The sequence below is a fragment of the Centrocercus urophasianus genome, unplaced genomic scaffold, assembly GCF_019232065.1.
Source record: "Centrocercus urophasianus isolate 14NV4802_14NV808 unplaced genomic scaffold, USGS_Curo_1.0 seq_14, whole genome shotgun sequence".
Lineage (NCBI taxonomy): Eukaryota > Metazoa > Chordata > Aves > Galliformes > Phasianidae > Centrocercus > Centrocercus urophasianus.
This window is the reverse complement of record NW_024884586.1, coordinates 45903773-45930377: the sequence shown is the minus strand read 5'-3', so window position 1 is coordinate 45930377 and position 26605 is coordinate 45903773. Positions and strand designations below refer to the sequence as shown.

The window sequence follows — 26605 nt, the reverse complement described above, 5'->3', positions numbered from 1 at the left end:
ACCGGGCCGGCGGCTGGGGCATGGCCGGGGCTGAACTGCGGGAAGAAGGGGAAGCGCGGGCTGCTGCGCTGCGATCTGCTGCAGGGCTTGCTCTCCTGATTCATTTCTCTCTCTCTCGTTTTTTTCTTTTATAGTTTGTCTCCCATTTATCTTTCTCCACCGTTTTATTTTTCTCTATTTACTTTTTTACCACCCCTTTTGCTTTTCACTTTTTCCCTTCTCCTTCCCCTTTCATTTCTCCTTGTATTTTCCTCCCCTTTTACTTCTCCCTTTCTATTCTCCCAATTCTACTTTCTGCCTTGTTTTTTTGTTCCCTTCTGCTTTCCTGTTTCTTTTTTTCTCCTTTTACTTTTCTTCCCCTACTTTTTGTCTGCTCCCCTTTTATCTCACCCCACTTTTCATCCTTCCCTTTTATTTTTTCCTCTTCTTATTGTCCCTTTTTTATTTCCCACCCCTTTTAGCCTTTCTCCCTCTTTAATCTCTCCTCCTTTTATTTTCCTCCTCTGTTGCCTTGCAGCCCCTCGCAGACCCCCACCCTTCACTCCACAGCTCCATGCCATGCCCTCAGCCCAGGGTCTCTCTGTAGGCAGGGGCTGTGCTGTATGGAAGGACTGCTGTTGGTTTCAGCAGCATTTTACGAGTGTTTGTTCATTATTATTTTTTTAATCCATGTGGCAGACAGTCATGTTAACTTTGGCCCCGGTTTAATTTATATATTGGTGGCGTTACTTTTTGACCTTTTATGGCCTCCTTTGCTATTGGCTTTTCATTCAAAACCATCCACACGTTCGTACTCTGGCTGTTAGTAGCTTTCAGAATTTATAACTGCGTGTTACGTTTTGTGAAATGACCTGTGGGCACAAGTGCTGGCAGAAAACTCAGAGCAGTTTCTGTGCAGGATGCGTGCAAACACCCGCCAACTCCTCTGCCTCACCCTGGAGCTGGGTCCCTGCCCTTTATGGCAGCCCTGACCCCATGCTGGGAGGCACAGACCCCATGTAAGGCAGTCGGATCCCATACAGGGCAGCCCAACCCATGCAGGGCAACTAGGAATGGGCCGGGTGCTGCCTGCTGGCACTGCTCACAGTGCTGCAACGTCAGTAGCAAAGTTGCATGTCCACTAAGTTTGAGTAGTGCTTCTGGAAGCGTTTTGCATCTTGGAATTGGTCGGTTTTGTTTACTGGCATGAAAAAATCACACTTTTCCTAAAGCTGTATTTGTGCCAATACTCATTTTTACATGAAAGCACTTGGAAGCGGGTTTCCTTAAGCTGTTCTCCCAGGCAAGTCACTTGCAACGGGCACTTTGGTTGTTATGGCCATGGTCAGGAGGTTACTGCTTTTAAAGTTAAAATCTTAAGGTTTGGCTTAGTATCTTAAGGTTTGAGGGAAACGTGTTTGGAAGTCATTGCTCAATCCGCAGGATGCTTCATGTAAATGCCTTTGTGTAGCCATGTACTGCTGGTGTGGGTAATTAGGGATAGCAACAGGGCATCGTTGTCAGAGCTCGGTGCTACGTGGAAGCGCTCTGATTAGTTGTAAATCTGTGTGGCTGCTGCAGCGCTTTGAGCTGAATTTTCATCTTTATCAGTGTAAGTGCCCACATAGGAGATCAGCTAAGGAAATTGAGTCGGGGCTAATAGTTAACAATTTACCTTACATCATGGATTTTCGGTCAAGTGATAAAAGGCAGGCAGGAAATGAGTGGCTGATACCTCAAATCAGAGTAAACATGTGTTACGTGCGGCTTTTACAAGATTGTTTGATAAATTATAAATTGGGTTAGGCAAAGCACAATCCGCGCTGACAGATTTCGGTGGGTCTGAACCTGATAACACCAACACTTGAAATGAGTTTATACATCAGGAGACACATCCTGGGCTGATGTAAATCGTCGTAGGCTGTTGACATTAATTGGGTTCCAGCAATTTGTGCCTGGATACTGCTTTGAACTCTGGAAAGCTCTGAGGACAACGTGCTTTAAAAGCCTCTTGTCTGTAAGCGAGGAAGGATTTTGTTTTAGCTATGCCTGTAGTGAAAAGGTGATCCTGAAGTTTCATCTGTGCTGCTCTCTGCTTGTTCCCTGAGATGTGAAGCAAGCCGACCATGACGGCCTCGCAGTTCTGTGTGTCGTAAATCAAGGTTTGGGATTAGGAGTAATTGTGTTACTTTCTTTTGCAGATCCGTGTTTATATATTCCTCGTTTTGCCCATATGCTGGAATTTGGGGATAAGAACCATGAAGTGTCCATGACGGCTCTCAGGCTACTGCAGAGAATGAAGCGAGACTGGATGCACACTGGCCGCCGGCCGTCTGGGCTCTGCGGGGCAGGTGTGTAAGATGTGGGGTGTCAGATGTGTGAGATGTGGGGTGCCAGATATGTCAGATGTGGGAGATGTGGGGTGCCAGATGTGTGAGATACAGGGTGCCGGGTATGTGAGATGTGAGGTGTGTTGCTACACCTGAATCAGGTTGTGAAAGATGTTCTGGGAACTGGGAATATCTGTGGACTTTCCGATTTCCTAGGAGCTCAAATTTCAGTTCTGCTCCTACATTCCTTGCTCAAATCCTTTACCTCTTGCATTTTAACCTTTCTGGGGCTCCTCTCACTCCCATTCTGCAAGCTGTAACTTTTTGTCAGCTAAAACTGCACCCCTCGTGCAAGCACTTGGATATGTATCTTTACACTGATTCTTATGCAAGAATGCCCTCTCTGACCTAATATGTGAAATTATTTTTTTCTCAGTCTTTTTCCAAGATTCATTGCAGGTGTGATGCTTAGAAAAACCTACAGGTTGATATCAGCTAGTGAGGTCAGACTAATGAGAAGTGCATATAGCCATAAAGTTAGTGTATGCACTTGATTATATTTGAAAGGTCTTGTATGTGTGTGCTTGAATGGTGCATAATCATAGGGAACCCAAAACTATGCAATCTTCTTACAGGCTGAGAGAGCTGGGGCCATTCAGCCTGGAGAAGAGAAGGCTCTGGGGACTCATGACAGTGGCCTTTCAATATGTAGAGGGGGGCTGTGAGAAAGAAGGGACAGACTCTTTAGTAGGGTCTGTTTTGACAGGACAAGGGGAGATGGTTTCAAACCATTCTATAAGTTGAAGCAGGAGGTGCTGAGTTCCTACATCCTTCCACACATTAAACAGCGCATGGAGTTCATGGCTTCTTTTGCTTCCTTGGCCTGCATGTCTGTGCCACACATTGTCTGGAGCTGTGTGAAGGAGCAGTCATTTGATGTTCCTATTAGGAATTGGAGCTATTCTGCGTGTGCCTGAAGTGGAGCTCTGGTTTTGTTTCCTGGAGAAAGGCACTTCTGCACGCTTAAACCTGTTTTGCCCACTGAACCACCATGTGATGAATGAATGAGATTGATGCCTCAAAACAGCTACTCTGTCTACTGTCGTGCTACTCTGAATCAAAACACTAATGCAAATGCAAACAATTGCACTTGTCTGGCTGTGTAGAGGGTCTTGCATACCAGCACTTGTGCACCAGCAGGCTGGTGGTAGTGGTCACAGCACTGAGGAGAACAGCTTAAGCAGGTTCTGTGTTTTGCTTCCAGGGATTTAACTGGAAAGCTTTTTATTCAACTAGTAAGTTCTGCTGAAAAGATGATCACTTTGACAATGTGTGATCAGTCTGAAGCTCTTGTGCTGTATTGAAATAGCTGTGGTTTCCACGGTGAGCTAAAGCATAAAATTGTTAGGGTGCAGTTTGCAATCAGCTTCGTTTTATTGGGTAGGAACAAGGTCTGTAAAGTTGAGTCAATCACATGTATTCAAGGATGCAGCTGAACTTATGTTATGTTATAAAGAGCATTTAGTGCTCTTTATCTGAAGGCAGAGGCAAAGAGAGGCTGTCCTTATCTGCCTGTTTTCTGCTTTTCTTCAGCAAATTTTCCTCTTTCTGACATTGACTGTCCCTGCTTATTCTCCAGCTCTGTTAGTGGCAGCGAGAATGCACGATTTCCGCCGCACTGTTAAAGAGGTCATCAGGGTGGTCAAGGTTTGTGAGTCTACGCTAAGGAAAAGGTCGGTGCCATTTTATTACTTTTATCTTTCGTTTACAGAACTGAAAAGTGGTGTTGTCTAAAATGGATACATATCGGAGAAAGCCAGGTTATTTTCCTTTTCACGAGTGCCAGGAATAAAATAAGTACAATGTGTTTAGCTGGTCATATTGAAGTACTAACCCTGCCTCTTATGCAAGGCCTCAAATGCTTAGCAGAGGTGGTAGGAAGCACTGTGCCTGTTTCACAGGTGAGGAGTTTAAGTCAAATAGTATTCGGTCATCAGTGTTAACAGAGGAAATGATTGATTCTCAAAGCTGAGGATGTCCTGCAGGATTTTCTTACCTTGATCTAGAATACTGCGCTGGAAAGTCTTGTCCTTTTGTTGTACAAACTATTTTGATAAAACGTTCATTTTCAATATTGTTGCACTGCTAATAAATGGAAGACAGCACAACGGCTTTAACTTCACCAGAGGGATTCAATGTGGTGTTATCAGCAGAAAGTAAGAATTTTGTCTGCACCTTTGAATTGGTTTTTGTTGAGCAGATCTAGTAACGCTTCCACGTATTGATGAAGTCAGCATTAGTAGCAGTTACCCAACTTCTCCCAGGTTTGAAAATCTGTAGCCTTTTCTTTTAGGTATGTGAAAATTGACCTAACTGTGAAGCCATACTTTTTGTTGCCCCCAGTACAAAATTTTTCTACCAGTGGAATATTTTGAAGTTGGCTGAACCAAAGTTTTGTCTTCAGAAAGTTCCCCTGGTGTTTTACTTTCTCACCACGTCGAGACTGGCCCAGACACATCTAGCTGGATCTAATTTTTGTTAATACTATTCACTTCTTAATCATGAAAAATATATTTGCTCTAGATCTTCATTTGTGGAGCAGGAGTGATAACATTTCCCTGCCTTGCCTGGGTGCTGCAGGGATACATTTAAACTGTTCAAATGGCTGTAGGCACTATAACAGTTAGGATGAATGAATACAAATGCCACTTTTTTTCCTCTGGTCAGCAGGTCATGTGTTCTAATGTGCATTTTTAGAATTGATGATTTATGCACCCACAGTCGATTCCAAGACACCTTGGTTACGTGGTTGAATAGTTCATTGGTACTGAGAAAATAAGCATAATAAACCGGAGTTGGAAGGAAAATTAATTTGAGCAATTGTTTCAAGGGGAGAGATCTTGCTTCAAAATTCATGCTTTGAAATGTTTACTCAAGTCACACACATCAACTGAAATGACAGCGTTATTTACTTTGACAGGGTAAACGTGACAGCTGAATTATTTTCAAGCAGCTATAATTACAACTATATTTATCACGAATCTATAAATTTGATTGATGTTTTTCAAATAAGAGCACGTTATATGGTACTTAATGAAGGCAAATAAAAAATACCATTGAATAACTGTTTCTGCTCCCCATTTTTTTCCTCATCTTTCAAGAATTCCTCTCAGGATGCCATCAAGGAGAAGTTGTCTGAATTAATAAGCAGTTGTTTCATGTTCTTAAGAAATTCTTTGCTTCTCAGTGTGTTGTAGATTTATTTCCTTTTAACTGTCACTGTAGCAATTCTCAATCTGCAAAGAGCTGCTGCTGCTCTGTGCATTGTGAAGCAGCTGAGTGTGGTTGGGTGAAGAGCGTTCATGGGCCGCTTGGGGTGCTGTGCTTGCTGCTGGTGGCTTTCCTTGGAAAGCCCTTGAAGGAAACCAAGATAGAGTCCAGGTTTCCAGCCTCCAGGTTCTCCCTGTGTGATGGTTGGATTTTCACATCCCTCCCTTCCACGTGTGGGGTAGACAGGGCTGTACAGATCAGTGGCCAAGGAGGCAGGAACGACGGGTTTTAAGAAGGCTGTGTTAAGCTTACTGCTGGGCACCAGGGAGTGGGGTTCAGGAGGAGGCTCACCAACGTGCGCTGCACCTTCAGGTCTTAAAAATGAATGATCATAAACGGAACCTGGTTTGAAAGGAGGAAGCAACAAAGCATGGAAGTAGCCTTTAGACCCTGTCATCCATCTTCAAATCAGGAGATCTTAATCTAACTGTTTGGCTGGAGAACGGAGTGACTTTATTTCTAGCACGTGTGGCTCTGGTAAGGGCTCAGTGAGAAAACTTTGTAGTTACTTCACAGAGCCTTTTTGCTTTAGGTTTGGAAGCACACAATTAAAATGTAAAGCTTGTTGCTGTTGTTGAAAGGGAAGGCATTAAATATTAATAAACGTACTGATAATTCTATCTGTCTCGCTTCCAGTCTAATTGAAATGATATTAACTTACAGATCACTTTATATATTCAGAGTACTGTACAAATATTAACTAATTAGTCAAATTGTTATTTTTTTTGTGTGTGTAATCTTCTGTGGAGATAACAGAAATTAACTTTTCCTAAACTCGGTGCTCTTATTTAATTCTCACAACTGTGCCTGTTTAATGCACCTGTCTTCGCTTCTGCTTCTTTAACATTTACATACGTTGCCCCTCGTCTGTTTGTTCACCTACTGCATATTTTTTCTGCACACTAAATTATGTTCTTCGTGCGGTAGGAATAATTTTTGTGATATTTTTCCACTGTACATTATGTAATATGGTGCGGCCCTTATGCGTGTTTGAAGATCTTAGGCACTACTTCAATAGAAATTTAAAAAATCAGCTTATCTTTGTTAACACTTGTGTTTTACTTCTTTGGTTCTCTCTCTTTATCTTTAAATAAGCTGCTTTTTGCATTAAAAAAATTTTCTTCTCAGTTCCACAAAGTCCTTATCTGTTTAAAAACCTATTTGTGATGAACTTCAGACGGAGTAATGTATCAGCAGAAGTGAAGCTTGATTGAGCAGGAGTTGAAATGAAAGGCCAGAACAGCACCAGAGCTCATTTATGAGGCAAATGTTTTTTCACACAACAGAGCAGTAGAGGAAGACAAAACCTTATGATAAAAGAACACTGTTTACCACTCAGGGTGGAGATGCTGCAGGGGCTTTCTTAAGCAGGGTCCTTTGGGTTGTGTTCTGGGGATCCAGCTCCAGCTCTTTCAATGATGGCTTTGGAAGTTTTCTGGAAAAATGAATGACTCATGCACAGGGAAAAGCTGCCGTAGCTTTTCTTGTTCTCACTACAGCAATATCTAGTTCTCATAAACTTGGTGTCCAGACTCCTGCAGCAGTCTCCAGATGGGCAGATTTCTGCAAGCAAAAGCAAAGAGAGGAGTGGTTTGGTACATGAGTTCAGGGCTAGGATGGGGAGAGAAGGTAATGGGGATGCTGCACAGCTGGCTGCAGGGCCGGGTCTTCCAGAATACCAAAGCTGTATCACTGCCAGAGCTGAAGGGAAGGCTGCCTGGAAGTTGGTGTTCTGCTCTGATACATGTACAGTTGTACTAAAACCCTGTGCCAGGCTGAGAGAGCAAATGGAGAAATACTTTATGCCTCAAGTTAAATAATGGAGAAATGTCTGACGTCCCAAGTTAAATATTCAAATGACTTACAGGTGATTTCTAGCAATCTTTCTAGGAGAGTGAGTCAAATGGGGCTCGACCTGTGCCTGTTGGCATTGCATACTTTTGCAAGCTGGTTTGTCTGTTGTGATGACAAAAGGTTTTGTTTTTGATGAATCCAATTTTGCCAGCTGTGTTACTTTTTATAAATCTGACTTCTTTACAGCTCGTAAGCTAATGCATTAATTAGAGTCCTAATATGTTTCAGTACTTCATGCTTATTTTAAAAACTGCCATTTCAAATTTATTTGGTGGCTGTTACTTTTGATACAATAATTAACTCTTAGCACTAACTCGGGCTTAGATCTTGTAAACAGTTTTCTCTGTGTTTGACTTTGCTCGTCTGAGCGGCTCTGCTAAGAAATGAAGCCACATGCTATTTTTCTTTTCCAGGAGATTACAGAATGTTTTGACAGAGTGCAGTGGAGGAACCATGCTAATGGAGCACGATTTTAAGTAGTGCTGTAACATTTTATTGCTGTGGTGTGAACACTGGAACTGGGAGAAAGACAAGGACGAAGAATTCCAGTGGGTTTGGACTGATTCAGGACAGCCCATCAGTGTGATGATTAGTGGGTTAGTTGTTGCACACAGATGTTGACAACTGTGTGTAAGCATTTGTGGAATTGAAAAAATAACGATAACAAATTTGTGATATTTTACATCTCTGTTTTGGTGGAAGCAAGCAAAACGTACTGATTCCTACGGGCGCTTCTGATTCGTACAAGAATAAATCTTTCAAGATACCTATTGTTTAATGCTTAAAAAAAGGAAAGAATTACTAGCAAATGAGCACCGTAAATGATCAGCTCCCAGCGAATTTGCAGTAAATGACTGTGTGTGTGTACTGTTAGTCCACCACAAAAACAGATGAAATATATTAACGTAAGACACTGTGGGAGTTGTTTAAGAGAAAATATTTCTAGGTGTGTTGGGGTAGGAGCACAGGGAGGGTAATTTAGCACTGCTCAGGTGATAAGTTGTACATGGTAAAAGTACAGCAATCAGGTGACCTCTGATTTAGTCTCCACATTTTAGTAATGAGATACCTACTCAATAAACTTTAAAAATATCTCTTTTTATGTTGTTGCAAGTTGTATATTGTTATGCAGATGTAGGTTGCTCTGAAAGTAATGCCTCCTATTTATTTCCAAGGAAACAACAAGAGCTACAAAGAGCACAATAACACTGTTTGATAGAGCAAATTTTCAGTTACAAAACAATATTTTTCACACAGTCACCACCACTAGCTCTGTATTTTCTCCAGCAATGAACAAGAGCCTACATGCAGTGCTAGTCACAGTCTGCACCAACAGAGATGACTCACTGCTGAAATGCACCACCCACTGCCTCACTGAACTCACAACCACTGTTTGGTCATTGTCAATGTTCACTTAGTGTCGATGAATGTCACTGGGTGCCATTTTTTCCGCAACGAGGAATTCAGTTCCACTCCTCAGCTTCATTTGTACTTCCATGTGAGATGCTGTTCTGTCAGACTGTCCCTCTACTGCCACATGGCAACAACACGTAGTGGGATATTGGTGGGAAGGTCCGTCCTCTACTGCCATACCACCACCAATCTGCCTTAGACATCGTGGGTCAATAGAATAAAATAGGAGGTATTACTTTCGGAGCATCTCTTGTATGTACGACAGTTTCATATAAAGGAGATTACAGTTCTATTTGTTTACATGCTAGGGGATACTGGAAAACTTTTATATCCCGTAGGAAGCATTTCATCTCTATATTAAGTATCACTGTTATGAGTTTATGTGCTTCCATAAATAGTTCATGCATAAACATTGTATAGGTTGGAAAAAATGGGTAGAGGAGAATGATGCAGTAGACATTTGTAATTTAGTAAACAGTGACCGTTTGCCACAGCAGTGCAAATTCTGACCTTTTCTTATGTTAGTGAGCACACAGGTTTGGAGTGGTAGGCAGCACAGATGAGCACCCTTGAGACAGTAGGGATGTAGTAAAATAGTTTTGTACTCAAGTAAAACATAACAGTAAGCCCTTTACTTTTCTTCAGCTTGTAAATGTCGGAGTTGTCAAATCAGCTGCTTTGTTCACTACAATATATTTTTTAAAAGAATGCCTCCAAATTTCTGATCTGTCTGCCATTCTATGCAGAGGTCCATCCAGCACAAGGTACCTCTGCTGCACCGCCTGCTTTCTAGAGCTGGGCACTGACTGTGCGTACATAAGAGTGCAATCAGATGCTGTGTAGCTCACCATGCTTCTCTGGTCCTGGCTGAGATTTGCTGGCACTTTCAGCTACTTTTCCTCTTTCCTCTGAATAGGGAGCAGAGGGCAGTGCGGCTTCTTCTAATTTGTCCCTGCTCAGAAGTCCCTCTTGGACTTTGAACTTGAAGTCCCAAAGCATTTGTGAGTTAGCCTCCAGAGGACCTTGCTCTTTTGAATGCTTTGTTGCACCCCACCACCGCACAATTTCAAGTAACCACTAAAACTGAGCATTCAGCTGTGCATGGAAGCCTTTTTCATGTTATTTTTCCCCTAAGCTGTAGACTGGATTCATAAGTCTTCACTGGACAGCGTTCCTGAAACAAAACAAAGTGGAAAAAAAAACATTGCTCGGCTTCAAAGTGACTGACCCATTTTCCCTTATTGGGAGCTAAATTAAGTGTGAACGGAATTGGTTTACTGCTTGGTGCACAAAAGTGCTTGATCAGAGCACGAGGTGTGTTTTTGTCTGTGAAGGGGTGGAACAAAAGCTGTGGAAATTTTTCTTTGGGGAAAAAAAAGAAGGGCTGGGGATAGGAACAGTGACACCAAGCCCTGGAAAAACTTTGCTCCCAAAGGAGCTTGCTTGAAAGAGTCTGTGAGAAACTGTAAGAGGAAGGTTTATACTGGAAGTTGAATCTTAGCCTGAACTGATTGCCTCTGCTTCAGCTATAAATAGAACATACTTGTCTGCCAAATTTCAGTTTTTGGAGCCCTTTTGAATTCATGCCAAGGTAATAATATCTTAATTTGTGTATCTGTTTGTTTTCCTCCCTTGGATGACTTAAAATGGCTACTCTTATGAGATTTATTATTCATTTTTTAGATTAACAAAATTACAAAGTGAACTTGGATATCATTTCTATGCAGAACTTAAAAAATAGCCAGCAGCTAGTTGGTGGTGTTTTTTTTCATGACGATACTCCCTTGCCCCTGAAATTATCATGCTTATAATTAAGATTGCATCAGTTTTTCATAGCTGCCAAACTGCTGTTGCCTTGTTCCATGCAGCGTAGACTGCTGTGTGCATCAGTTTGTTGCCTTGGTGGCATGTGTCCAAACACTGGATAAAATTAAAGAAATGTTTAGAAATATGCAGACAGGATATCAGCCAATGTAAGATGCTGAGGCAGAAAAGTGGTTGGCAATTGCAGATATTTATTTATATCAAGTTAAAGGAGAAAACGCTGAGGGAATGGCTTGCTCTGCTGCAGCGTGATGCTGAGTGTAAGATTGTATAGCCTTGCTCCTACTTCTTCTGGACACGCTTGCTGGCGTGACATGGGCTGTATGGGGTTGTATTTTCAGCCCATGTAGAATAGGGGTCACATGTAGCCATGCTTGGCGGTGTTTCGTGGGTCAGACGCTCATCCTGGCCTTGACTTATGGCACTATTGCTAGGGAGATTGCTTAGGAATTAATTTAACTTATTAAATTAATAATTAATTCAAGCTGTGGTCATCTTCAGGGGGTGTTTGTCATTTCAGGATGGAAGGTTGCGGTCCTGTGGCTAAGATCTGACACTTGGTAGATTTGAGCTTCCAGTCAGGGTCCTGTGCCTACATGGTCATAGCAGCCAATTTCAGAGCCAGGCTGGTCAGCACTCAGCTGGTTTAGCTTGGATCAGGACTGAGGAAGGGAAGGACGTGGGCATGGGAGCTCATGGCCAGACTGGTTGATTACAACTGTGTTGTGCTGTGGATTTAAGCTCCCCTTTAGCATGGCCAGCAAACTTGAGGTGGCTGCCCTGCCTGGCCCAGGTACACTGGAGGTCTCAGGATGGGCCTGTGCTGCTGTTCTGACCCAGGGTTGAAGCTGGTTCTTGAGACAATACTGATGACAACTGAACATTGGCACACCCTTGGGCTAATGTCTGACAGAGTACGTGACGTGAGTCACACAAGGTCGCAAGGAGCCAGGCAGATGGAGCCTCGGGTGTCTGCAAGGAGATGTGCATGGAGTTCAGTGCTGAAATCCAAGTCATCTTGTCACTGACCTGCATTTTGCCACTGACATTTTCTACGTTGCTCTGCATGCCTATGAGGTGTTGCTGTTTTGATTTGGGTCCTCGTCTCAAACACTGAGCAAGCATGGCGTGGACAAACCAGATGTTTATGCCAAAAAGCGTGTTGGCTCATAACAGTGGGAGGAGAATGACAATTTAAGTAGGTGAGGCTGGTTGGGAGGGAAAGTCTTGCTGAAGTGGGACCGCCTCTAAAGTGCTTGATTCATACGTCAACAGCTGGATGACTGTGGTTGCATTGTGATGAATGGGAAACTGTGCTTCTAAAATGATGTCTGGATCTGGCATTAAATGAATTCTGAATTAAAATAATAGCCGTTTTGTTTTGCTCCTCAATTTATTAAAAATAAACAAATACACATAGTGATAAGAATATAGGGAGAGAGAATTGTCAGGTGCTATTGGCACTGGTCCTGGAGGTGGTTGGAAATGGAGTTTGTGTCCTATAGAAAATTTCTTCTCTGGAAGAAGAGACTCTGGAAGGAGTTTTATTACGATAAAAAGTGAAAGAGAAAAATCATGATTACTTTTTGGGAGAAAGAAATTCTGAAATGTCCTGAGCTGGGGTTGCTGCAATAGCTTTGTGTCCAGCTTTGCAGATGGGAACGGTCATTAACTTTGCTTCCTTTGGAAGATGAGAATATTCCAGTGGAGCAGCTGCAGACCTATCAATGCAGTTTTCCCATGGAAAATGTTGATATTATTAAAAGGGCACTTTCTGTCAGAAAAGCATTCTGCCAGACATTTCCTGACCTGGCTTTACACTTAACCTTTTGTCTTGTTTTCTCCATTTGTAAGATGGATGTGATGGTTCTCAACCACCTGTATAAAATGCTGGAAATTGTGGATGTAGTTGAGATGTTGCAGTGTCGTTTAAGAGTCAGTTTCTTTGAAAGCTTTAGCTGCTTTTATGGCAGTTCCCTATGGAGCCAGTCATATCTCTCACAGAAGCAGGAGCTTCTGAAATGCAAACATTAAACAAATACAAAGCATGTTATTATAAAATTATATGCATTCATCTATTCTATCTATGCAACAGGGAGATGATCCCTTTATTTTACTACTGTTTCTTTGTGTCCTGGGAAGATTTCTTCTTGTTTTTGAGCATACTCTTAAACTCTGGTGGCAGATATTTTAGTTTGGGAATCTGTTTTGTTTTCGTTGTTCATCCCAAAAGCAGCGAGACAGGAGAGACAAACTGCATTTCTCTTGTTTTGTCAGGCTGTACATAATTGATTGTAATGGCTGTTGTATTTCTGTTCAGTCTTTGTTCATCAAAAAAAAGTGTGTGTGTTGTGTACTCTAATAAATCAAAAGCTAATTTGTGATATGAAAAGATACTTACTTTGCAGCAAATGAAACAATTAGTATCGCTTCAGTTTTAATTTTTTCTGTACTTGAGCCAAAGTTTCTGGTTCTTACAGAATGTTCATTCTGCAAGTCTGAAATCTGATGAATTTTGTGACTTGTAAGGAAGACCTTAAAGATGTTAAGGTAATACGGTGTACGCTTTGATAGGTTGACAGAGTTTGAGTATACACCAACGAGTCAGCTAACCATAGATGAGTTTATGAGGATTGACTTGGAAGAAGAGTGTGATCCCCCTTCGTTCACAGCTGGCCAAAAAAAGCTGAAGATACAGCAGGTAAATTCTAAACCTGATGCTCTGTTCATTTCTCTCCTCTTTTCTCCCTTTGGATCAATTAATACTAAATCCTAACTGGCTAGCATCTCTTAAAATTTGGTTACATCTATTGAGGTTCTTAAGAGAATGGTGAGCATTAGTACATATGACACTCATTAACTTAAGATATATATATATATTTTTATTTTTTTTTTAAGGATATGGTTTTACTACCTCTGTGTCATCCAGAGATACGTAGCTTCAAATGTAGCCTTAAGTATCCCCTGAGGAGGGACTGAAATGTCTTTCCAGTCTGAATCAACCCCAGCAGGAAGCACGGTGTCACTGCTCTTGTTGGTCAGATGGGGACATTGGGGTGTTTGAACAGATGAGCACCTGTGGAGCTCCCATGTTTTGCAGGATACCACTATTTGGTGCTAAGCACAACTGCTGTATTGTAGATGAGAGCCCAGTGCACTCTGCTTGGGTGCTGCCCTGTGTGTCAGATGATGCAGTTACTTTCCCTTCGTAATGCTCATTTCCTGCTGCATGTTTCTCTTCTTCTGCTCTGACTTTTTACTGAAGCATCACATCTTTATGCCCTTGCAAAACTGGAGCCTCTCATGTGACAAATTAAGCTGAACTTACAGCTTGAAAAGCTGTTCTAATACCAGCACTTCTTTTGTATGTGCTGTGTGTGCTCTTCTGGTTAACCAGAGTTAAGAGAGTGTGGCCAAGGTGCATGCTTTGTAATTGGATCAGAAACCATGTGCTTTTTTAAAAGGCAGTAGTATTTAATATTCTAGATATGCTATCATTTAAAGGGCTCTTGATGTGTTTATGATGTTCTCAAGAGTCAGTCAGATGCTGTAGGTCAGTGCTGCAGACTGACATTGCATGTGTGCCACATCTGGCCTGTGCACAGCAATTTCAGGACTGTCCTTGCACTTGCTCGTATCTACAGGCACAATCATAGAGCTTGTTGCTATAGACTGGAGCCTTCTATATGCAGCTTGCTGAAGTAGAAGTTCCTTTTGAAGTATAGAGATTTCTGACATAATGTTTGAAATTGGCCAGTTGCTTGATACCTATGGCGATATAAAATAATTTGAATTAGGATTTGGAATCTTCTTATTGCTTTTAAAATACCCTGTGATTCTGTGTCTGTGTATACAGTTCAGAAATAGTACAGAGATGTTTCTGAAGTAATTTCATGGTTGTTTTTTTTTTGTTTATTTTCATTTCAGCTTGAGAAGGCGTTATCAAAAAAGCTGGAAGATTTTGAAGGTATAAGTTGTGTTTAGTGTAACAGATCACTCATTTCTTCAAAATTGCATTGATGATTACTGAGTTTTATTTTTATTTCATCACCACAGGTGAAATATCAAGCTATCAAGATGAAATAGAGATTGAATTAGAAAATAGTAGACCAAAAGCAAAAGGCGTATTTGCGAATTTATCTAAAAGTGGTAAGTATAAAATCTTGTGACTACTTAAATAATAATAGGTTCATATCCTGCAGACAGTATTAAGTCTGTGAACTTGATTCTGATAAATGTGATCATGTAAATGCTTTGGTAGTAAATAATCTCTGTTTATTGTACGAGGGTTCTCTCTGCTTTTCAACTCGTCTTGCCAGTTAGTTGGTTCAGTTGTCAGCCTTCAAATGAACAAAATGCTTAATACAAAATTAAAAATAAAAAAAAAAGCAAAATAAAAACAGAAATGAAACTTATTCCTTACAATTGCAGTACAGCAATCACTTTCATTCTCGGTAACTTAAAAGTTTGGCACTGATACCTGAGAATGTCTCTTTTCATCACTAGTGTTGAGTGCGCAGAATAGCAGTACACAGACCCTTCTGTCAGTGAATGCCCTGGTTGACAAATTGGTATGGTGGCTCTCTGTGCAGGTTTAATTGGCCATTCATTGGCCAACAAGTAGTTGGCTTCTTTTGAAAAAGCCTTTTACCTGCCATAATTTGATAACACAATGCTTCTATTTTAAACAGTGACTCTATTCACAAAAACACACTTTAATAGCCAGGGTCATGAATTTGAAGAGTATCTGGAAACTCTCTACATTCATACATTGTACTGAAATACTGTGTGTGTTTTCTACAGATTTTCTCTGCAGATTTTTTTTTTTTTTTTTTTTTGCTTTGAGGGAGTATTTACTCTATTTACTCCATTTACTTAGTTTCTGTAACAGATGGTATGCAGGGGTTTTTGTTGTTTGTTTGTTTGTTTGTTTTCTCCTTACAGATTCTATAGAAGATAATACGTTAAGCATATTTGGAGAAGAAGAGGCAGAAGATGAAGAACTGGAAGCAGCTGCTAATCACTTAAACAAAGACTTTTGTAATGAACTTCTTGAGAAAGATAGGTTAAAACCAGGTGAAGATGGAGAATGCAAAAATGGAAATGAAGCTCCTGTAAGACCACCCGCACTGGAATCCTTACTTGGTCCACTCCCCACCGCAGCTAGTCTTGGCATAACAGAGTCCATAAAAGAGTGTATTTCCTCTAAGGACCGAGAGCCTGGTGAGTAAAACATCAGTTCAAGAAAACCTGTGAGAGGATATGTTGGATGCATGCAGCCAGATGTAGGTTGTGTATTTTCTAGGCATCCTAATGGTTACTTTGACAGCAATTCCATGAGTCGCTGTAACACAGACAGGAGCTGTGAGACTGGTCGAGACCAGTGGTCTGAGACATTGATATTGGTCATTGACATCTGCTACTCAGGAAGCTTCAGGAAAATCTGGAGTGCCTGATGATTTTCTGAAGCCTGAGAATGTGTATTTCTTAGTCGAGTAGATTTGCAACCATACGGTAGCTGATGGGCATATTTCAAGCCATGCAGTCTCAATTAGAAAATTGGAGGAAGCAGATTTCTATAAGGATGACTGGAAATTAATAACCAAGTACGAGAATTTTAGATGAAGGCAGGCTTTCATCTAAATTTTCAACCATGTTTTACTGGAGCCAGATGTGATGCAGTCTGACTAAGAATATTCAGCCATTTACAAACGACAAATATTTAAAATGTTTGAAAGTGAAATATCTAGTTGTATGTATTTTCATTGATCCAGGCTTTGTTGTCTGTTTTGGTGTGTTTACTGTTTTATCTTTAAAAAAACACCAAATAGCTCTGTGCAGAAAAGACCAGGACTGATGAAAGAATCCAATTTTGGCGGAGCCATAAAGCAGGCAGTGTTGCAAACAGCCAGTCGTTCAGGCAGGTTTGTTTGCTTTCTCTTTTGTGTGCTTGAGCATTTTGAAGATGGCGTTTTTAAAATTTCTTCTGCATCTTAATGTCGCTGAGATGTGGATGTATCTAAAGGGCATTTTGTTCATTATCACAGTTAATTTTTCCGTCCTAAGACGCACCTGCCTGAATCTGTTCTGTCAGCTTGGGGGCAGATCCAGCAGAACGTTTTGCTGCCCGAATTGTTCTGATGCTAATTTCTGTTCAACTGCACCTACTTCTAATAGAGTATTCCCTGCCTCCATAGATGAGCTGAATGCATTCAGATTCTTACTATGTCACTGTTCTCAGAAACATAGCAGGATGATTGCATGTTTGTATTTTGTATGAACTAAGGCATATAGAAACAGTTGAGTGGTTTTGTGTTTGCTTTAATTACGATTAAGAAAATGGATGGCTCATGGCTTGTCTTTCTCTGGGAAATCAGCGGTTCGTGTTGAAGAGAGGTCAGTAATGGCTAGAAGCTGTTGTTGTCTAGCTGGCCAATGACCTGTAAAAATGAGTTCCAGTGATGGGCATTTCTCAGCTGGCACTGCTATTGACCATTTTAATGGCTGGGCTGAGAACTGAGAGATTCTAAAGATGAAGCTAAGCTGGTACAGCCAGTCTGTTCCTCTGAGTTGAGCTTCAGGCATGTGGGCAGGAGAAGCATGGCCACTCCTGCTATGGCTGCTCTGTGTTCTGCTTTTCTATTTTTTTTCCCCAAAAGTAGGGAATGTGCCAAATGAAGGGAATGTTCAAAAATAAAAAGGTTTCAGTATGCTCATTCTCTTCATGAAATTGGGAAATGATTGTGGGCATGGTAAACAGGTACTTATTTTTGTAATATGCTGTGAAGCTGGTATGCTGAATTGCTGTTTTGGTTGCATTTTCATTATAGATCCTGTTCCATATATATATATATATTATTATTTTTTTAAGTGACAGATGCTATTTATCTCCATGTTAAATCTGGTTGACTTTGTACTGGCCTGTTCTGGTGCACTTCCCAGTCTCTGCACCCTTCCAGTGTTATGACTGGGTGGTGTAAGTGCGTCTTTTCTGAGGACCTTTGGGTACAGGAACAGTAATGGAGCCTTGGTGTATTTTGGATGACCAAGAGCCTGGTCTGGCAGTTGCTCTGGGAAGTCATGTTTCTGTGTAAAGAAAACTTCTTGTAGGGATGCCCCCCGTTGGTCACTTGTGCATCATAGCACTGAGCCCCATTGGAAACACTGTAGGTACCTCCATCGCTTCAAGCACTGATGCCTGGAGTTCTGCCTCGCCATGCTGGGGAGTCTGGGAAAGGTTTGTATACAGAAGTAGGATCTTCTGTCAGGCCGGCTACTATAGTTGTAAGAATCAGACGCCTTCCAAGCCCTCCTTGAAGTCTAAAAAAGAAGTGACAGCTTTCAAAACTAAAAATAGGATGAAAGCGGTTGCTCCAAGTTTAATTTGAGATAACACATTTAGAGATCATCTCAGGAAGCAAAAGTGGCTTGTACCTGTGGAGAGAGGAAGCAAAGATGGTAACATTTCCACATTCATCCTGTGTATCTGAATTTAGTTTAATACAATTTATATTGTGAATTTTGACTGAATATGAGTTTGCCATGGTACTTCACGTTCCAGTGTCTCAGTACGTTGGAGGAAGTAGAGAGTCAATATAACACACCAAAGGTGACATTTTTGCCATCTCCACAGCTGTGTAAATGAGAAAACAGGAGCTTTGCTCTCTTCCCTTAGCCCTCTCCATCCCAAAGACATTTTCCACTAGGCAGAGCATTGGGACGAGGTTGGACTGGAGATCTTGGTCAGGACGGCGCTGTATCTCCTTGGGGCTGCACTTGATGGATGGGCATATTGCAGTGTTTGGGAATGACAGGTGTGTTTCTGCCTGGGGAAAATTCACAGCAAACCTTCATGGTGATACATGGTGTGGCTGGGCAGGTGGCCATGAGCAGGTGCACTATGTGCAATGTGTAGCCTCCTAAATGCAGGGTATCTTTTCGATTCTCTGTAATAACCTCTGTTCCTCAAAAAAAAGCTCTGCTGTAGGTGCCTTCTGCAAAGTCCTTTTATTTGGCTCTTACATGTGGTTATTCAGTTTATAATTGCCTACATCAGCTGCTTTAGGAAATCTTCCACCTTTGTGCTACAATGGCTGCAGCAACAGCATAAAGTTCCTCACAGGCTGCATTGGCAGATAAGAGTTAGGTGCAGAGCTTAGGTATTAAGAGAAATTCTGCCTATTTTTGCTTCACTTACAATTGGTGTTTGAGCAACATGAGACTGTCTATATGAATGTTTTATGGAAAGTGTAGTATTTTAGCAAATTTGCATTACAAAGAGGGCATGTAAGGTACTGGGTTAATGAGGCTGAGGCTTAGAATAAACATTGCATTTGACAGTTTTTTCTCCTACAAAGTGTAATAATTTGCAGAGATATTTGAGCTGAAATCTCTCTGAGTCGTTGCAAACTGCTGCTTATTCTTTGTGATAAAAGAGCTTTATTGTGGGATCACAGTTTCAGAGGTGAATCTGGGAGATCAGTCTGTCAGTTTCCTGGTGGAGCAGTGTTGCTGCACCCTCCCCATGATGTACATGGGTATTCTTTGTGGATCTGGAGTTCCTCCAAACAGCACACCATTCCCTTCAGGAGGCCATCACAGTTAAACACCATGGGTTCAGTTTATCATTCTTCTTGGTGTTTCTGTCCTAATGTTTGCTGACTGTCACCTTCTCCTTCCCACGCACGCATCCAGTCCATCTCTTTATGCCACATCAGCCAAAAGTCATGAACTGAATTTTGGCCAAAAATGTCTGATAACAACAGAGATAGAGAGAAGCTACAGGGTTTAAGTTACCAACTAACTTCATATACATTAGTGTCTGCTATCCTGGTAGTGTTTCAGACCTCATTTAGTTTTTGTTTTGAATCAAAATTCACATGCAGTCAGTTTGGGCAACAGTTTCAAATCCTGTACGTGAGGCAATGGTAGCAGGCTTCTGCACGTCCTCATGAAAGTAAGTGGCTCTTGCAGCGAGAAATCGCTGTGCATGTACCATCTTGTGCTTGGGTAGGCATCCAGCTAACTGCGTTCAGGGCTAATTTCACAAAGAAAACATGAGAAAGGTTTAGTGCTTGTTCATAATTAATAGTTTGCTCGTTTATTACTCCTTGTGTTTATCCCTCCCTTTTTGCTACAGGCGTAATCTGACACATGGGCTGAGGTCCAAAGATGTTTCCATTGATTTGTGTGGGTATTAAAGACCCCGTGCAGACAGCAGTCATTGATCGGATGGTTGTCAGCATCCCTATATACCAACTTCTCGTTCAAGGAGGATGTGGCAAGCTGCTGAAGATGAAGTTGTACAAGGCAAGGGTTGGGTTTATCTACCACAGTGTTCTCTGGCTGCCTTCTGCTCCCATCTTTGTCCTGATCTGGAAACTGGTCAAGGAATGGCACTTGGCAGCAACGTGTGTGACTGGGAGGCTGGCTGATTCCTTCCCATCAGGGAGTCCCAGTCTGGTTGCCTGTGATGGGTAGGAAGATTCCCTGCATTGCTTCTTGCCATTACTTTTCAATAAATGGAGGAGTGTTGAGTCCCACTGGGTATTCATATCTTCTTCTGTGGTCTCCCTTTCTTTCTCAGATTATTCTCTGAGCACGTCAGTGCCAACCATTTGAGAATGTATGTGTATATGCACGTATGAAAGTATATAAGAAGATATAATCAGTAATTAGAGAGAACATTATGAAGCTCTATTAAGCCATAATTACCACATACATGAGAAATAAAGCTGCTGAGTTTAGCGCTAATTGTGTTACAGATGCAAAGTACAACTTGGTCATCAGTGTAAGCCTGCATGTCCCCATCCTGATGGCTTCTTCTGGCTCTGACCCTAATGGTGCTCTCACTTTCGTGGTTTTAAGCTCTGCCTGTGGAAAGCAGCAGTGTGGTGACCTCCTCAGTGCCACCTTCCTCCTCTGGTACCTCTCAGGCTCAGCTCTTCATCTTTGCTCTTCATCTTTGCTCTGCTCTGCTCTTCATCTTTGAGTGCCAGATGGGTACTTTGAATACCAGAGAGTATTTTCTGTGGCAGGACTAGCTCGTTACCAATCCTTAGAACTAGGCAATAAAAACCATGATGCTAGTTCATCTTTCTAATCTAGTGTTTGTATTCTTGTGTTTGGCAGTCTTGGTAGGCTGTATTGCTGGTGGAACTTTCATTACGCTGTTAAATGAGATGTGAAGTGCTTGCTGCAGCCAGCATGGTAATAGGAGACCACCAGCTGCTTCAGATGCAGCTTTTGGTACCTGAAATCTTTGGTGGGAATTACAGATGACATGATCTTCTTGCCTGACTATATATATCACTCCCACATGAGTACTGTGCATGTATTACTCCAAAATCCACAAATACGTATTTTGTCATGTGAGATCTTTGCATTTCATTAAAAGTTAAAGGTGCTATAAATTCATTCCATATTCATATCTTGAGTAACTGGGAAGGTTAAGGGATGAGAACTATTGCATAGTTTAGCTGAAAGGTTTTCAAGCAAATCTAGAAGGGAGTTTTGGAGAGAAACCTGCATTTATTAGAGGCGTTGGTGAGATAAATGTGAGTGACAGCATATGCTGAATCATATGAATGCATTTTTTTAAGCATTGATGGATATATGTGTTAGTAATTTTCCAAAGGTTTATCAGCACGGACACTCCTCACAGGAAAGTGTGTGTCACTTCTGTCCAGCAGCACAGTGCAGGCAGGGAGAAAGGGGAAACTTGGCTGGGGCTTTAGGAACAGTCCTTTGCCCATAAATAACTGTAATTATGGAACCAGTTGTTCACTAGATACTGAGGGAGAGCTGTATTCACAGTTGTCTTTGATGCTTCATCATTCACAGGTGCTGGTTTGTGTTTTCCTTCTGCTGGGGCTTCTTTTTAAGGTTTTCTCCTTGTCAGCATTCTGTGAAGTCTGAAAGGGTGCTGCTTCTCAGTGTGGAAGTGCTTTCAAGGGCATTTATATTTGCACCCATCTTTCCATGGGCTGATGTCTCTGGGGACCTGCAGAAATGCAGCCATCTCTGGGACCATTACCCTGCTCTTTAATCACTGACATTGGCTGTCATTTAAAGAAAAACTGGGGGAGGTGGTGGGAGGGTGACGACACACACACACACACAGGAAACCTGGCTAAAAAACCTGATTAGCTCCCCACCAGCATGAGAATTAAATGATATTTCCTTTTCTGCACCTGCCAAAATATGAGCCTATTAGTGCTCACAGCTATTTGGTTCGGTGCGCTGTTTTCAGAAGGAGCGGATGGTCCTGCTGCCAACAAGGAAGAAAAATCTTCCACCAGAAAACTCGCTGAAAACTGGAATTGTTCATTAGAGAGCTGTGGAAAGTGAAATGTGCAGAGAATGGACAGAGAATGTCAAGTTAGGATGGAAAGCTAACAGCGAGGAGGAATGTTATTTAAGCAATCCATCATGGCATCTGCAGTGTCAGAGTGTAGAGCCGGGCTGAGCTCAGGGAGGCTTCGTGGTCGCAGTTGTTATTGAGAATAAAGACTTATTAACCTAGGTCAAGAAGCCACAAAACATGCCCTTGGAAGGAGGAAATACAGCACAGACAGATTTGCACGGCTTAGCTACTTTCAGTTTAATATGATGGACAATAAATCCATGTGCAGTGCTGCAGTGGATCCTGTCCATCCCATGTTCGTCTTGCATCTTCTGAAAGAGCTGAAGTAATCCTCCACTTGGTGCCTTATTTTCTTACGATTCAGGCCCAGTTGTTAAAGGCAATACCTGCAAACTAAAAATGCAAGGAGGCAGAGCCTTCCAGGGATGTGCCATTTCTGTAAGGTTTGAGGGTTGGTTCTGTTGTAGCAGTTTGGAGTTTTTTTGCTTTTCTGTGGCAGGTTTGAATTTAGTTTGAAAAATTAATTCCTGTATCCTCTTAAGGATTATCTACATCGCACCCCTAATTACTTCATCTGTTTTGTTTGCTAGTCTGAAATCCCAGGGCTGGCATCGTGGTCAAGAAAAACCTGTGTATTATGGGTTGGGCTGCAGACTTGCATGGATGACCTGTGTAATTAGGGATTTTCAGATATGACACTATGGACTGTTGGTGGAAACTGTCACAAACTTGGCTTTGTATGATAGTAGTTTGATATGTTTGGTTTGCTAAATGCTTTCATTGACTAAAATGGATGTATTATCCAGTAGAGGAGTAACGTTAATGTTGACAGCATTGGCAATTAAAATTTGGTTTCCAAAATTACTTTTATTACTCCTCCTTGCATTTGAATGTGTTTTCCAGTGTAACTTTAGGATGGATTCATTTATTAGATCTTTTTTCTTGTGTGACAATGAGATAATTGCTGTTTATTTGTTGTTCCGTCAGCAATTATAATCAAAGCAGCCAAAAATAGATGTTGCTTTGACTCGGAATCAGAGTGACCTGTCAACATGAGGCTACTGTACTCCTCAGCTTTTCAATTTTATTTTTTTCATATGTGCTCACCAGAATGCATTCAGGAGGGCTGAGGAAATTGCTTTTAGAGTTTTCGGTGTTCATTAATTGCAGCGGTGCAAAGCAATAGAAACTGACAGAGAAGACCTGCTGTGGGTTTGTTATTAATAGCAAAAATCGTGATGTTTTGTTGAGGCTTGTGTGGACTGTAGTGGTGGACCAGCCAGGTGTTCTAGAGAGGGTTGCTTGTGAATTTTGGGGGCAATTGCAAAAAAATTGGATATTTTACAGCTAAGTTTGGCTAAAGTAGAAAATACTTGAAGGTAGCAGATTGAAGATAGGGCTCATCTTTCAAATCAAGATGTCTGTTTACACAGAAGATTATAAAAGTTGTTTTCTGTGATGAAAGACAGTTTACAAAGGGATACTAGAAATAAGGGAAAGAATATGGAATGAGGGAGAGTAAATAATACTGCACAGTAGTACCAGGAAAGAAATTCAACACAAGAAGCAATGCTCTTGAGATAGATGTGAAGACATAAGCCAAAAGTAAATGTCTGTACAGGGGGTGAAAGGATGCACCATTTTCAAGCAAACTCACTACCTAAATTCTGTGTTTGACTCAGTTATGGTGGTGAAACCACCATGTGCTCACAGATGGTGAGGAGGGAGAACAGTTCTCTGTGACCAGATCGTTAACAGTTCTATAGGAACAAAACAAATGGCTGATTTTGGAATTCACATTCCTAACTGTTTTTTTGTTAAAGGTAAAGAATGTGTATCTTTCTACACTTCTGTAGAAATCGGTGTGCTGAGATGCAGCAGTATCCTTGTAAACATTGCATTGTGTCACCAGCGGTGCTGCTGTATCCTGTCCATGCTTCCAATTCATTAAAACATACTTCAATAGGAAGTTGCTTTTCCATAAAGTCCCCCTTCATCTTCAAGCTAGAGTTTTTAGCACTTTATAGAAGCACTGCTTTCCATGTCTTCACAGCATTCACTGCTCTGTAGACTCAATTCTTCACCAAGACCAAAGATGAAACCCAAGACCACAGACAAAAGCAGAAACCAGCTCCTCCAGTTCTCCCACGTGGCCAGTGTTGGTGTGTGGTCATCCTGCAGGGAGCTTTGTTGCTGGGGTTCCTGTAGAGCTGCTGAAGCTGTTCCAATTTCCACCAGACCCTCAGTTGCCCATCTGTGCCTTGTAAGAGGGAACGTGTTTTGGAGGCTGCATGGAAGGGTTCTGAGCCCTCCAGTGAACGGGAGCAATGTTTTCAAATATGCTGTTACCCACCAGTGTTTTATATTCATAGTACAGGGAATAAAATTCATACTTGAAGCCCGTAAGAGACATATGAATGATGAAGTTTGGTTTAACAAGGTGGGGAAGGGACGCAAAAGGGTACTTTGAATTCTCTCCTGAGAGAGCCTTCTTTTAAATTTAAAGTTTGTTGCCTTGCGTAGACTTTCAGAAAGTTTGCATGAAACCTTCTTGCCTTTGAAAACTTGATTCTGAAGATATTCTGACTGAAACAGAAAATTTAATATTGAGGCATTTTGAACATGGAACGGTATTTGTGGGCAAGCAATTTAAAGAGGTACTAATATGAAACGGTGCTGAACTTGAAAGGATACAAACCATGTACACAAACTGGGTAGAATATCACTGGGAGCAATAAAGCCTAGGAATTCTTCATACTGCTTTCATTGCAAACAATTTTTATGGTACGGCCTGTGAAGCAATTGAAATGCGGAGAGCTGGCACATCACTAGATTGATAATTCCTCCTGCTACTTACAACGTATTCTCGGTACAGATGTCCCCAATTCTTTCTTTCTATCACATTAAAGCGTCTTGTCTGTTTCAATTTCATGCCTGCCTCAAACATAGCACTTTTTTTTTTTTTTAAATCATGCCTCCACTTCTCTTTTTTCTCTCTAAAAGTTTACATCAGATGAAATCTAGCGGCTGTTTCTTATCCTAAGGTTTACGCTTAAACTTTTAACAAGCTCATTTTTAAGAACAGTCTTTCCTTGAGAGAGCGCTTGGCTGATGCATCAATAATTATGTAGCAATAAAGCTACTCTATAAAATGGCACCTCCTTGCTGAACAGATCGGTTTTGCAGAGCCAGTGACAAAGATAAATGTTTATTATGTTTTACTGCTTTTGGTTCTGCAGATGCAATACAGCTCTTTTCTTTCTGGCGTAAGCATTACGAGAAGTAATTTCCAATTGTGGAATGTCTATGGTAATAAGGATGCATAACTAGAGAGAGCTTGCATTGACTTTCAGATACCAGAATGAGTTTGCGGTGCTGGTGATTTAGAAATAAATAAACAAAGATTATTTTTTTCTTTGCTTATCCAGTTTTTCAATCACTGGGATGGAACTCGCATGGAACCCTACAGTATCATGCAGTTACTCTTTTGAATGAAATACTGCTGTATTAATTGTTGGTTCCCCCAGTCTTGGCAAGCTTCCTCTTTGTCCTTGTTGTGTCCAAAGTTTTCTACTTTCTTACTACAGAGCAGTGAAAAACGTGGTGTCTAAAAGTAACACAAAAGCTTGAAATTGTTGCTTGTTTCCTTTCTTTATTCTAAGTTACAGTGTAATTAAGGCCATGATTTAGATGACTTGGCATGTTCAAATCTATCCTCTCGTTTTGGGCAGAACGTGGAATATCACAGTCTGTAAATTTTTATGGTCTGTAGATGCACCGCCATCACATCCTGTGAAGCTGATTGCAGTGTCACTGCAGGGATGAAACCAGCCCTAAATAATGCTTGAGGAACACCTTGAGATTTAAACTTGTGTGAATACAGATGCCCAGATGCTGCCTTCACAGCCTCTGACATGTCCTGCTTGTCTTGTTTGCAGGCTTTCCTGGGCAGGAGGTGAGGAGCTGATCCACAGACCAGTTTGCTGCCACTGCATTGAAAGTCTTTGTGGCAGCTTCTTGCTACATCAGCAAATGCTTTCAGTGCAGATCATTCATTTTAGTTGGCAGTCATTGACGGTGATGTTTCTCTGTTAGGCTTTATTTCAGCATTTGAGGATTTTTATGTTGATTTTTATGGTGTGAAGGAAATTGCATGGGAGATTTTTTGTTTGGTCTTTAGTGTTCTTTGCTTTATCTAGCCAGCAGGATTCAAAATTTTATCCTTTCAGGAGACAGGGCTTCTGTCCGTGCTGCTTGCTAGCTCTTCCCTCATCTCTCTGAGGGGAACACATTTCCTGGGCTTATTTCGCTGCACAGTTAATGATGCTTAAGTCTCCTTGGAAAGAGTTTGCCTAGTTAAAGCTAATGTAGAGAACAGTCCATCCTAGTCTTATCTGAAGAACATATTTTTATATTTTTATCTAAAGGAAGTAAGTCTAGGTTTGAAATGAAGATCTTATGGTTTTAATTTCATTTTGTAGTGAAATGGTAAAACGAAAATTATCCAAAT

General features: G+C 41.3%; 1 protein-coding gene across 1 annotated transcript in view; it reads left to right on the top strand.

The window, feature by feature from the left end:
* The window catches only part of BRF1 (BRF1 RNA polymerase III transcription initiation factor subunit), a 164141-nt gene that overhangs the window by 79139 nt on the left and 58397 nt on the right, over positions 1 to 26605 (top strand). Inside the window, exons 6-11 of the mRNA XM_042815073.1 lie at positions 2181 to 2330; positions 3949 to 4042; positions 13305 to 13431; positions 14658 to 14697; positions 14787 to 14879; positions 15675 to 15953. Coding sequence (XP_042671007.1) covers positions 2181 to 2330; positions 3949 to 4042; positions 13305 to 13431; positions 14658 to 14697; positions 14787 to 14879; positions 15675 to 15953 — 783 coding nt within the window. The remainder of the gene's footprint in view (positions 1 to 2180; positions 2331 to 3948; positions 4043 to 13304; positions 13432 to 14657; positions 14698 to 14786; positions 14880 to 15674; positions 15954 to 26605) is intronic.